This window comes from Rhipicephalus sanguineus, chromosome 1 (assembly GCF_013339695.2).
Source record: "Rhipicephalus sanguineus isolate Rsan-2018 chromosome 1, BIME_Rsan_1.4, whole genome shotgun sequence".
NCBI lineage: Eukaryota > Metazoa > Arthropoda > Arachnida > Ixodida > Ixodidae > Rhipicephalus > Rhipicephalus sanguineus.
This window is the reverse complement of record NC_051176.1, coordinates 191,108,687-191,122,591: the sequence shown is the minus strand read 5'-3', so window position 1 is coordinate 191,122,591 and position 13,905 is coordinate 191,108,687. Positions and strand designations below refer to the sequence as shown.

The 13,905-nt window shown below is 40.2% G+C and overlaps 1 protein-coding gene across 7 annotated transcripts in view; it reads left to right on the top strand.

The window, feature by feature from the left end:
- Positions 1-13,905, top strand: part of LOC119404388 (protein fantom) — a 60,841-nt gene that overhangs the window by 26,640 nt on the left and 20,296 nt on the right. For all 7 annotated transcript variants that reach the window (XM_037670908.2, XM_037670916.2, XM_037670924.2 and 4 more), the window contains 5 exons: positions 1,567-1,661; positions 6,455-6,596; positions 9,579-9,739; positions 10,608-10,730; positions 12,268-12,360. In XM_037670908.2, coding sequence (XP_037526836.1) covers positions 1,567-1,661; positions 6,455-6,596; positions 9,579-9,739; positions 10,608-10,730; positions 12,268-12,360 — 614 coding nt within the window. The remainder of the gene's footprint in view (positions 1-1,566; positions 1,662-6,454; positions 6,597-9,578; positions 9,740-10,607; positions 10,731-12,267; positions 12,361-13,905) is intronic.

Genomic DNA, 13,905 nt, shown 5'->3' with positions numbered 1-13,905 from the left:
TGGCAGTGTGTGGACCATTGTTGACTGCTGCTGTTTTCTAAAAAAAAAAAAAGCTTCCTTGTGCTTGTGCATTTTGGAAATTCCATGCATAAAGGCAGCAAAGCCCACAATAACTGTGGTCATAGATGTTTAGTACTAATTAGAACAAGATATTTTTTTGTATGCATATGACAGGCACTACGAGTAGATCGAAGATGTCCAAAGGGGCTTTGGACCACCGCTCCAGCTTGATGTTAAGACACATTCTGCAGATAGAACATGGAACTGTGAGCAATTCAGCCAAATTTTGCCGTTGTGCGTGGCCTGTGTAGTTCATAAGCAAAGCACGAAGTTGAAGCACCCTTTTTTTTTTCAAAAGGAACAGTGGCGAGGCTGCCAACTGCTGTCCCCTGACACCAGTCAGAAAATTCCCATGGAGAGTTGCCATTAGCAGATTAAGGTTTTGTCTATCGGAATGCTTGGATCAGTGCGCTCCTTTCTACTGTGACTGTACATATTAATTGACAAAGTTAAATAAACAGGCTGTAGTAGTGAAAAATCTGTGTTTTGAATTTTGATCAGAAATGTGCATTTTCAAGAGGAACCGAATGTTGTGTGCGTACTCTTGGCCGCATCTGCCCAATAGAAATGAAACAGAATGCTACAAGTGGAGTGCCGCCACTGGTGCTACCCTGCTCCTTTAGAATAAAATAACTTGAAGGTGGATGGGAAATGGGAACATAGCATTCGTAATACCTCCACTCATACTGTGTCTTTTTGAAAAAAACTTCTCCGTCGGCGTCGCTGCCGCTGGGAGGTGGCACTTACCAGCGACGACCTGGCCGACCAGCTTTGGGCTGTCTGGCAAGCCGAAGGTGCCGCCCATGTCCAAGGACTTCGAGCCGTCACCGAGGCACCGCCATCATCATTGACAGAGGGTGGGACGGGACAGGGGCTAATCCCCTCTCTCCCCGCCCCACCCGAAAAAAACTGCCGGACTGACCTCAATTATAGTTTATTCATTCAATCAGTAAAATATTTCAGGGAGGCACTTAACTCATTTCAAAGCATTTCTGAGACTTCAAAAAAAGATGGTCCAGGGACCCTAGATGTGAGACGTTTCACGGGTGCACTTCTCAGTACATCTTGTTTGGCCAATTAACACTGCACAGAAACATTTCTATATAAATATAAAAGACATGTAAACATCCATGTTGGTGTCACAATCTCTTCTGCCTTTCCATCTTCACTTTCTCACTTTTGGTACATTTACCCTTGGTTTTGATAGCACAGAGAGCATAAAGCCAGCCATCTTGTTTTAAGGCAATTAAAAAAACCCTTCTCATAAAGTAAGTTGATTGCTTGTGCAGACAGTGCCCAAGGAAGTCAGTCTTTCAGAAAGTAAAATTTACATTTTGCTTCAATTCAGCTACTTACTTTCTTGACTTACATTTTCAAATATGGTTTGCTGAGGTAGATTTGCTATGGGATTAGTTTACTAAGGCAAACATTCTTCTTGTCTTGACTTGAGGATCACTCAATTTTTATTTATCTGACATTGTACATGTCTTGTATAAATGATTTCAGGAGTCCAAGATGGGCAGCACAAGCACTTTGTTGGAACTCTGAGCTATTGGGTTCGTTTTTTACCTGCTGCTGATCCAGCCAGAAGGCTGTTGGGTGTAAGTACTGTTTACTCTAAAGTGCACTTCATAATTTCACATGTACTGAAACATGTTGGTAAAAAATAGCTTAGTGGATTATGAAGCCTTATAAATGGTGTGGATTTTCTTCCTTCTTTCCTTTCTTTGTTATGTTACATAGGTTTTTGCTTCCGACTTCTAACCTGCCTCCTTGTTAACAATCACTGCCTCTGCCACTGTGCCAAAGCTTTTGCTGTAAAAGGTATGGCACTTGAGTTTAAGGGACTCCTCGGACAGCACAAAAATGGGCAGTAGCCAAATGAGGCAAGGGGCTTTGGCAGAGTGGCAGTAAGTAAAGCTGTATTCACACGACGGACGAAATCGCGATTCGAGCCTGCGGATTGCGTACTACGTCACCATACGTCAGCCGTTTCCGCGTCCCCGCTTCGGTCCGCGCGGAGCGATTCGTGAAACGACGGAGGCCCAAATCACAGTTGGGATCCTCGGGGATCAATGCCGAAATCCTCGCTTGTAGCGTGAATTCTCCCCTGTCGTGTGAATGCTGGCTGCGGAGAGATCCGAATCACGTCACGTGTCACGTGACTGATCCGTCCGCGATCACGTCCGTCGTGAGAATACAGCTTTAGGAGCAGCCCAGGCTAGGATGTGTGCTCCTTGAAAATGGTGGTCAAAACATGGAGCACCCAAAAAAGCTTGAAAAGGAGTGGCAGTTACAAACTAGACAGTAGGAAGAATTTGTCTGTCCAGGGGATTTTCTTAAAAATTGTGGAAATTTTTCATGGCTTGGGGAATTGCAGAGTTTTTGAGTGTGAGTAACGTACTGAATACTCATGTAGCCTGTGGACTTATTATGAGTTAGAGACTGCAGTAGCACAGCTAAGGAAATCACACAATCAATTGGATGTGTTTTTTTTTTTCCTAGTGACTTTCATTGAGTAACTAAAGATACGAAACCAGCTTGGGTGAAAAAAGTAAAAATGGAGGCAAAGAAGGTGAGAAGAGAAGTGCTGGACTTGCAACCATTAGTTTATTCAAAGGAAACCAGAAGCAAACATTTCATACATTTGCCAGACCACTTTAATCGTAGACAACTAATCAGGGCTCAGGTGTTGTTCTAGACACTGGCATTCTTTATCAATGAGCATGACGGAAAGTGTGGCAATACATATTTTAGAGGGGTACCTTATATTTTACTGGAATATGCTTCCAGAACGTCTTATTATAGAGTTGTTGACCTCTTTTTTATCATTTGCACTCGTTACCATCAGCCTATAGCACAGTGAAAGAATTAGAGAGGTGTGTGAACTGGCCTACAAACACGGTAGATGACTCATTAACGTTGCGACAGATGGCATGCGACAGATGGCATGCGACAGATTGCATGAAATGTCAGGGGCTGTGCATCAGGGTCTCGCCGGCTTGCTGTACACGTATAAGGAGAGTGTAGTTTAAGGGTTATGAGTGATAAAACAGGTTGCAGAGCTTATTTTTGCATGTTTTCCCCTTTTTTTTAACTTTGGCTATCGACTATTTATGCCGTGAAAGGCGTTGAAGTGAATTTGGGCGTGTATAAATCACAACAATGCATGTAGCTAAGTGGCTCCTCCAGTCTGCAGATTGTAGTTCATTAGATAACGGTGACTACAAAATTAGAAGCAGGCAAACACCTATAATAGCCCTCTGGTCTCGAGACAATGCCTGTGAATCGACATATTTGTGTAAGAGACACATGATCTTGTGCTGCTGCACAACGGAACAAAGGCACTTAGAGTGGTGGCATATCTTTTGAAGCATTAAGAGTCAAATTATTTTTATTTTGCTTTCAGTATTCACATTGAATAAGGACTCTGGCAGCATCTTTATATCAAAAATGCACGATTGTCATCTACTGATTCTTCATATTATGCATGCATTGTAGATTAGAACGTCTGCACACTGTGATACCTGCAATCTCTGTTGTATGCAGCATTCGTTCGTGTCTTCTTAGTTGTAAAAGAGTGTCTGATTGTCATCACCCGAGTTATGTTCTCATTTCTGCTAGCCATTTTTGCACCACACTTGCTAAATATGGTATGCTCAAGCAGTTTCTGGAGGAGGAATGGGCTGTCGTGAAGTTTAGCGTGCATATCTAAGAATGAAATTAGCACACTCACACGTTTTCTGTATTCCTGCCAAACGGTGCATTCATGGTAATTTAAGTGGTATAAAAAGCGTTCAGATTCAGTGTATGTGATTGCATTAGAAAGCTTATCAATTGCATGTTTTTTCTTAGTGATACTGACTCATCTCCACAGAGCTTTACGGAACAGCAGTGTTTTGGCAGGTACATTGAGCATATGTTCACAATATCCGCAGAATATTAAAAAGATGAAAACTTTATTAACGTGGTAAAACAGCAAAATAACTTTACGCGCTGCAAATGTTTGTGCTATCTACCGATGATGTGCATGTAGGTTGATGATCACTAGAAGTTTGATAGTCACTGGCACTTCCCTTGAAAGGAGCTTGAATAGATAACATGCTTTTCTTCGACAGGACAGGCAATGTTCTTTCAACCGGTCTATTCCTTCTTTCTGAGCTTTTGGAGAGCTATGCCGGGCAGTCAGCACTTTGTTGGCATGATGTACTTTGACAGTATCGCTCATTGTGGCAACGTGCCCTTTGTAGTGTGCTGTCCATTCTTTGCACACGAGTTTGGGCTTGAAATGTCCTTCGCAGACAAAGTGTGTCGACTGAGGGACTCTAGCCTTCCCCGGGATTGCATGCCTCCACTTGTACAGACGATCGTTTACTTTTGATGCAGAAAGCAACTTTTCCTTGCACAACTTGTACCCCGTATTACAGTGGAAGACAAAACATTTTTGCCAATAATGCAGTACTGAGCTCAACGCATCGTTGCAAAAGTGCATGTGAAATTACTATGTGCTCGAATTATCTCATTAGCTGAATGTGCAGGACAAGCCCCCAACAACCAACGCCATCTACTGGTGAGAGTCAGAACCAATAAAGAGCATTTGTCACACTCTCTCCACAGCGCCGCCAGGCAGTTCACACACCTCTCTTATTCTTCCACCATGGCCTATTGTTTCTTTTGAACACACTAACACTTTCAAGGGTATTTTAAACATTTGTTCTGTCATGTCCCTCTCTGTCCTTGTCTTTTCTGCAGTAGTTTACTGATTTGAATAAATTGCTTACCAACAGGCTGGCAACACACTCTGTTAGCAGAGCGATGAATTGGGCTTGTTGGTGGTTTGTCGCGATTGTTGTTCCTGTCTTGTCCCCGTCTCGTAGTGCGAAGCACAAGAAGAAATCATGAACACTCTGTTAAACTACCTAATTGAGATTCAGTTTACTCTTGCATAGAGATAATTAGAGACTTATGCACTATTTTTTCTTGCTGTTAGATCCCCATATGAAACAACTGTAGAGAGACATTGTCATCAAAGATTTTTTTTCCTAACCTTTGGGGAGTATGATCATCAAAGTAATGCACCAGAAAATTAAATTCAAGGAAAAAATAGAGGACAGGAATAAGGTAGAGAGAGTGCCATTGTTCTTCTCTCCCCAATCCTAAACGTATGGGCACCAGGCAGGATCTTCAGTCGAGATTGAATTAACCACAGTCGAATGAACTGAAGCAAGCTTTATTACAAGAAGTAAAGCTTGTTGCCTTTACGAACTGTTGTATATCTGGTTTTGGTTTCATCATCGCTGCCGATGGTGGCACCAGTGTCGCATTATGTATATAAGCATGTGTATGTTGATAAAGGGATTTTTGTGTTGGTTGCTCGACCACTCCTCATTCAGTGGCGGCACACACTGCCACTACACGAGCAGTATAAATTCGATAGTCCATCTGTGCAGAATGCTTGAATGTTAGTCTTCAAAGGGCATGCACCGGTTCAAATCCAGCTAAATTGCCACCTTTTCCGTTATTTTATGTTTTATTTTATCATTCACATGACAGTATGATGATGCTGATATACTAACCAGGAAGCCACTGCAGGAATGACTTACAGCAATAGCACTGTAATGAGGGCAGCTTGAAAGGCCTCATTAATAGCTATTGCCATGCAGGTAATCACGAAATTCCTGAGTTGGCGTAAAATATTGCATCAAAATTGTCCGAGTGCACGTCAGAGCTTTTCAAGGAACAGTTGTGGCCAAAAATTATTATTTTAGCTTTTGATTAATTGATCTCATTTGAAAATTTGGTGTGTTACAAGGTATGCCAGGACTTCCTTGTGTAGGATAAAGGTGTAGTGCACCCAATACGGGCATGAGGAAACAAGAAATGGACACACACTTTGCGCTAACTTTCAACAACTGATCTTCACGCACGCCTTCATTTGACCGTAAAAGCACATTTTCCTCATGTCCTCTATTGAGTGCACTACACCTTTATCCTACAGAACGCTAAACCAACAAGCCCAACATGTGACATTGATGGACTTTCTTAACTAAGGCAACGGCACACCACAGTGCTGTTGTTCTCAATAATCTTCGAAGATGTGTTGCTTGCAATTGAAGCTTAATTTAACTTACAGTAGACTCTCAGTAAACCGGAATCTCTTAAACGGAACCGCTGTTAAATGGAACAACTGCCTCTAATATGGTTGGTTTCGTACCTGTATTCTGCACTCCTGTTCATCTCTCAGTAAACGGAACTCTTGTTAAACAGAACACTTTTTCCTGGTCTCTTCAGGTTCTGTTTAACGAGAGTCTACTATACTTGAAACACCTTGTTACAGTACAGTACACAGACTCCTGTGTTTCCTCTCACTGGTGTTCAAATTTAATATTTATAGCTTTCAGTGCCAATGTCCCCACCAAAAGTGTTGCCTCATTCTGGACATCAAAGCAAAAAGCAGAATGGAGAGATAGCCAACGCTGCGTACAATGAGCTTAAAGTCAACGTTGTTCGTTGCACGGCAATACCATCAAAACAAGGTATATTAAATTCATTTTATGTTTTGTGTTGGTTTTTTTGTTTATATGTTAACAGTATAACCCATTTTTATACTTATAGGAAACGTTAGTCATGGCAATGGTTATTGAAGGTGTTTAGCATTTTTTAGTTCAGCAAATACATTTTTTAGAGAGGGGAGGGGTGGGTGGAGCATCACAAGTAGCAATATTTACCTATGAGAAACACATTTATAAATCACTGTTGTCTCTGTGTGATGCGTTATGCCTGTTCCATTGGGCGTCATATGTAGCCATTGTGAAGGAGTGAACACTTTTACTCTAAATAAAGTGTTAAGTTGTGCCTCATAACAACTGCTAGTTTGATGCATTCAGACCTTGAAATATCATGTCAGCCAGTTGAACTCTAATTAATTGAGGCAACACAAACTTTAGGGCACTGGTCTTTTAGAAAAAAATTTAATATTTATCGTATACAAATGAAATTTTTAGGTAAAGTATATTTTAGCCTGATAAAAGCAGATATGGAATTCATTTTTTTTATCTGAAGTAGTTTTTGAGATAACTAATATATTGTGAAGAATCAATTTGCCCAGCTTTTCTGCAGTTTTATCATTGAATATGCTAGAAAAATTTGTATGGGGGTATTCTAGAACAATCGGAGATCACAACTAGACCATCACTGTAATTTGAGCTGTATTTGTATAAAAGTTATTGCCATTTGTAATGTGGTGGTTGGGAACCCCAGAATTTTTTGTCAGTTGTATCACCAAGTAAAGAATTTTCTCAAAAGGTATTACAATTTATTAGTTTTACTGCATGTAGGTACTCATGAGCTTTCAGTTGCAACAGTAATAATTAAAATTGGGCTACTACATCAAAAGATAACATGGGCAACCCCACACCACGTAAGAGAAAAGTGCCACCTTTTTTGGGGGGTGTTTGCTAGCGAAAACGGGTCATGAAGCCGAATTTAGGGCGCAATAACAAAAATAAGTACTCATCAGAATGCATTATTGCAGCAATAGATTCTCTTCGACTTCTAGATTGCACAAAAAATTTATTTCAGAAAGTCTCTTTTTTGGCGATATTTTGCTCCAGCAGACCAGTGTCTCTGCTTTTCAAAATCAGGACAGGAAAAAAAGTCGCAAAACATAAACATTGAATTTACTTCAAAGAAATGCAGATTCTGTAGTTCAGTTTCAGAGAACATAGTAGATTGGCAGAAAGAAAGTACAATAATTCGTAACTGAATTTGCTGAATAGTTTAGCATGTGTATTTCAGCCTAATAATGACACCCACTACTGACCGGATGTGCTGTTTAGCTGTATGAATTAATTGCCTTTAGAAGGAAAGATAAATTAAATTCCATGCTTCTTACTGTCTGCAGGCAAAATGCGAATTTGTGTAAATCTATCTTGTGGAACACTCATACTTGTATTTTTTATTCTTTCTCGGTGCTTCTATTTGATCTCACAGATATGTTCATCACTGGAGTTTTATCAATGCTGCTTGTGTGGCACTTGCTGCATTATTGTGGTTATTCATTTCTTGCCATAATATTTTTGTCTTGTTCATTTAGCTGTGCAACCAACATTAATGGGAGTTGCAAGTACGTCATCACAGCAGTTTAACTGTCACTGCGTATTTTTTTTTTTACTAATTCATCATACTTCCCACTGCTCAAATGACATAGCACAAGAGTGTTCTATCATCAAAAGGTATGATACTGGACATTGCATTTATTTAAACTCATTTAATGGATAACTCATGTAAATAAGTATTTTTCATGAAAATGGAATACAGACCTTTACCTTTTGAAACATGAATAAAATGTGCCAAATTTGCAGGAAAGAAAACCTGGCAACTTGAACTGTAACAATTGCTAACTGGATAGGATAAGAAACACTACCAAGCTATGGCTATGGCCATGGTTTTATATTCTGTGCATACTTTGTGCATTTGCGTTATTTCTCGCATTGCTTTGTACATGTGTGTCTCAGTGTTTAAAACTTACTAGTTGATTTGGACTCTAACCATAAACTTATGGATGACATCACGTACTTTAGGTAACAAGAGCATATGGCATCCATACACTTTTTAGGGCTTGTGTTTTTCTCCCACAACAAGCTCTTTCATATACACTTTGCTTTTTAAACATAGTCATTTTAATCATGGAATTGTTTCCTTTAAGCAGCACTTATAAGTTTCACGCTTCTTCTGAATCACATTCTGAATCAAGTGATTTGCATAGTAATCACACCTGGTCTTTATTATTCAAACTCGAGCATTCTACTATACTGTACACTAACAAAATATTGCTTCTTCTCAACTTACTTTGTTACAACCATTTAGTTGTATATTTTAGGCTGTGCTTGTATGTACTTCTTTCTATTGTTAGTATCCTTTTCACGCATCACCAGTTCATTTTAGGCAGCGCACTTTTCAGTTGTTGTTTGTGTTTGTAATTTCGTTTCTGCGAATATATACTACTAGATGAACTAAATTTGCAATGTATAGTACTTATTGTTGCTTAAACGTCAGACTAATTGTGATAAAATGATATGCACTCTTGCAGTCATTAAGCAGTGGTATTATTTGATGTATTGTTTTAAAAGGTGCCAGTATCACCAAACAAGAAAATGTGTGTGTGTGTGTGTGTGTGTGTGTGTGTGTGTGTGTGTGTGTGTGTGTGTGTGTGTGTGTGTGTGTGTGTGTGTGTGTGTGTGTGTGTGTGTGTGTGTGTGTGTGTGCGCAGTGCAGTGCAGTGCAGTGTAGTGTAGTATGCTGTTATCAAGCCTTCGAATTACCTCTGGCTACTGGACAGGAGGTTTCTGCAACATGATGGATTAGTACATTGATTTAATGAGTAGGTCACTATTGCAAAGTGTCACTTTTGATGTCCCTAGCTTCACTACAAAACAAAAAAAATGAAGCTGGGACATTACTTTTGTTCAGGCTGTAGCTGTACCTGTTGTTGTAAGAAGTCTTCGTTTCATTGCCAGGACACCTGCAGAAGAGTTTATATTGCTGCTATCAGCTGTGTGACTTTCCTGAGCAACAGACTGTATTTGCAACCGCTGTTGACAGCAGTGTTGATTTTCATCACATTTACACTTTTCCTGTCAAGACGGACAGCCGACTTCACAAACAGCTCCTTTCACAGGTTATATTTCACATCCATTTCCTCCACTTGCTTATGCTTTTGTTCCATGAATATAAGCTGGAAGTCACCATAAACCAAAGGAGGATGCATGATTAACATGTTCTTAAACAATTATCTTTATGCACAAGTGACAAGGTTGTGTTTACAGTGGGTGGTTAGTATACATGGCTGAGGGAAACATTGTGCAACATTTCATAACACTGCTTAAACTGGGCACAGGAAAGAGAGGCAGCACTCGTAGTGATTTTCTTTCCTTGTCTTACACATCTTTTTTGCATGCTGTTCTTCCTTAGCTGTCTGCAGCTTACATAGTCGCCATCAAATTTTTTCACGAATGCTTTTTACACATTTAACACACGATATGGGTGCATGTTACCATCATAACTGTGATAGGTTGCAACCTGAAAAAAAAAAAAAAAAAGAAAAATGCAAGCATCCTTATCACTGAAGCCCTACAGTTATTTCACAACATTGCATTAATGTCCAGCAGTTTCAGCCTAAGATTTCTATGAATTGCGTGCATGTTACTGTGCTATAATAGTGTGCCATAGATTCTGTGGTAACAGCGAGGAAACGCTGTTTACTATGTAATTTTCTCATTCCCACTCAATTGGATGATGTTCCCGCCTCTGCTTTACTTGCCTATTGCCTTCGTTATCCAATATATTTATGTATATGCTTACCAGCTTGGGCTAACTAATTAATTTATGAATATGGTACGTTGCATTACCATTGATTTGAGAGGTATTTTGTTTAAATAATTTTATTTTTCACTCACACAGCCAACATGATAGAGAAAGTGAAGTACTTTTGTTCTTTACTAGCGTTTGACAGAAAAAAATGTTACATAATGGAAACTAATATGCAGAGCTTGGTACTACTATTGCTTGAAGAAGATGCTGAACCTGGTTCTTTTGTTGGAAAAGCATCTGTGCCCTTGTCTCCACTGGCCATTGGGCAAGCAGTGCAAGGGCCTTTTCTACTATTTAGTGTAAGTATTTAGATTATTTACAGCCTTTATATTTACAATCTATATATACAGCCAGGACTTGTAGGTTGCTTCAGTGTTTTTTGCTCTTGTTAAATGTTTGTCACAATAAAAGTAGCACTTTGACCTGTATATGACAAGCCTGGACATTCAGTTATGGTATAGCATAGGACGTATTCTATGTTGTTTTTGTCTACATATCGTGTGCTAGTTTTATATCATGTTACCAATTAGCAACATTCATTGTAGTGGCTTAGTAGTCATGGTGTTAAGCTGCTAGGCACGGGTACTGGGGACACAAGTTCAATTGTTGGCGACAGTGACTGCATTTTGATGGGGGCTAAATGCAGAAACACCAATTTACTTTAGGTTTTGGTGGTCTTTGGCATGTGTTGCAATCATGTCGTGGTTTTCTGATCTAAAAGCCTTTAAATTCCGCCAAGTGACAGAATATGATGTCAGAGAAGGCACGGGAAAACAAATTTTAGGTTCAGCTGAAATGGGGAAATATTAATCAAATTAGGAAAAATGAAAGTGGATAAAAAGATGAGGACTGAAGTAACATTTTCCACACTGTAAATTAACTGCCCTAAGTTTTTTTGTGGCTACATGTTGTGTCATTTAGCATGGTTATAAGCCAGGTTTCTCCCCAGAAATTTTTTAGGGGTGGACATGGGAGAACAGACAGGGGGGGGGGGGGATGTTAAGGTAAGGTTAAGACTAGAATTTTCAAACAACTTCTTATTTTCGACACACATCCGCGTTTCATTTATGGTCGGGCATTTCTGGTAGCTATGACGCACATCTGTCACCTCCAATGCATTAGCATTGAGACGGGTTTCACACATAAGAAAAATGGAAGCAAGGCGCTTGTGTTCGAAGCGCTCGTACTGGCATTTGCTATCTTTGAGGCCACAAGGCCACCTATTCAGACTCCATTTTAGGCAACCTGGTGGCGGACAGCACAGCCCACTAGTAGAGAGAGTGCATCAGACTACCTCACTGTAATAGAAGTCTCTTCATTGTGGAAAATTTTCGCACACCACACAAAGACACAACGAAAAAAGTTCACAAGGACCGTTGTGTCTTCGTGTGGTGTGAGCAAATTTTCCACAATGCAGCCAAACCAAGTAGCCCTCCTTTCCTTCTTATTAGAAGTCCCGTATGTATGCTCTCTACATGCTGGTGTTGTGCACGCACAACTGCCATTTTTTTATTTTTTAGGCGTGCATTTCCAAGGGATCAGTTGAACCAATGTGCGGTCTATCGAAAGTGGTGAGCAGTCACAGAGCGGTGGGTGATGAAGCGGAGCGGTGGGCTGCAGTTCCACCTCCGCCCACCATGGGGTTCTAGAACCATGTTGTAACCAATGAAAAATCGAGCCCCTTAGATCCAATTAATTTTTTTATTATTTAGTGTTACTTTCATGTAATATGGAACACAAGCTAGCTCAACAAGATGAAGATTTATGTACATTTCTTTTTTGTTTTTATTGTTAATTCTTTGTCAGTAAAACTTTGCGATTTTCATTTTTCCATAGCCATGGGGTGAGGATGCAGGCTCTGTGGAATTGGAAATTGCTTGGGAGCATGAGTACAATCCTCCAAGAAAGCCTGTACCTAGAGCAAGATCAGTAAGTCTTTACATGATGACATCTGGCATTATTATAGCGTGTAGATGGATGTATGTGTAGTCTGGTTTTGTGAGAGCTGCTCCGCCAAATTTGAGTAAAAAATTAAGCCCAAAGTATATTTTGTGCTTGCATGTCCACATTTCTGCACCTCTGCACTCAATGGTGGTAACTGTCTTGCTGACAAGAGAGCAAGAAACCTATCCTATAGTTAGGCATTGTCGAGGAGGTGAACGTGCTGTTATTCATCCTGGTGTGTATGAATGTGCACAGTGGTTCCAGTTTAAATCAAATTGATTTTTGCAATAAAATTCTGGGGGAAAGAAAATGTAAAGTGAAGCTGTCGTTCAAGATTATGCGCTTATATTTTGAGTTGAATGGATTGTTCAGTTTCCTTCAAAAGAAGGCTCACTGGGCCACTTTTAGTAACAGTGGCCCAGTGAGCCTTCTCCCTTTGCTTCTTCAAACAGTCAACATGCTTGTTGACCGCTACAAAAGGATTTCCCTGATGAGTAAACACATTACGTCACATGCTTAGTTCTTTCCAGTCCAGGTTAGCCTTTTTGATGGAGCCACCAGCTTTTCTGCTGCCATTACAGGCAGATGCAGAATACAGTGTCAGCTGCACATTTCAAAAGCACCATGCTAGCTAGTAGGCCCGACAGTGTGAATGCTTATGCTCAGTGCTATCATTATCAGACCTGTCACACTATCTCAGGGGTCAGCAACCTGCAGCCCGTGGGCTGCGTGGCAGTATTGCGCAGCCCCTGGCACGACATCAGAACCCTCTCCCCTGCCCTTGTCACTCCCTTTCTGAAGGCTGACATGGCAGTTTTGACCGCATATGGTGTTTTTGCTTGTAACCGATGCTTGTAAATTGCAAATTGCAACCTTGTCACACGTGTGCTGAAAATAAACATGAATTCTATTCCCGTATTTTGCATTATTGTCAATTACAATCCGCCGAATATTTTCTCTTGGTCTGCCCCTCCACCCATATTGGCCGTGCGGCCCCCGCCGTGTCAGCTTCATGCAACTCGGCCCTCTGCCTCAAAAGGTTGCCGACCCTTGCTCTATCAGATCTTTTGGGTTTCGTGGTTACCAGACCAATAGAATCATGATAAACTGACACTATTAATATTAGTGTGAAACATATATGTTAGTAATTGAAGTTCTAATTTTTGTTCTGTGAATCTAATAAGCTACCTCGTGACACCCGTACTGCATTCTTGTAACAAAATCAGGTTTCCTTGTTTTCTTAGTGCTTTGAAAAGATTTGTAGTGTCATTTTTTAATAATGTGCATTGTGTGGTTTCTAATCAGTGTTTATGATGTACAAAAGTGTTTCTTTTCCTAAAGAAAAGCACTGCTCCATATGGAGACTTTAATCAAGGTGCACTATTTTATAGAGGTTAGAACAAATTTCTTTCTTCATTGTGTAAGAACAGCTGGATGAAGCACTGGTACCATCTCTCACCTTTTGCTTTAGAGCTCTATATTCTCACTTTTGCATTGTACTTAGAGAATAAAGAAGCAGCTTACATTTAT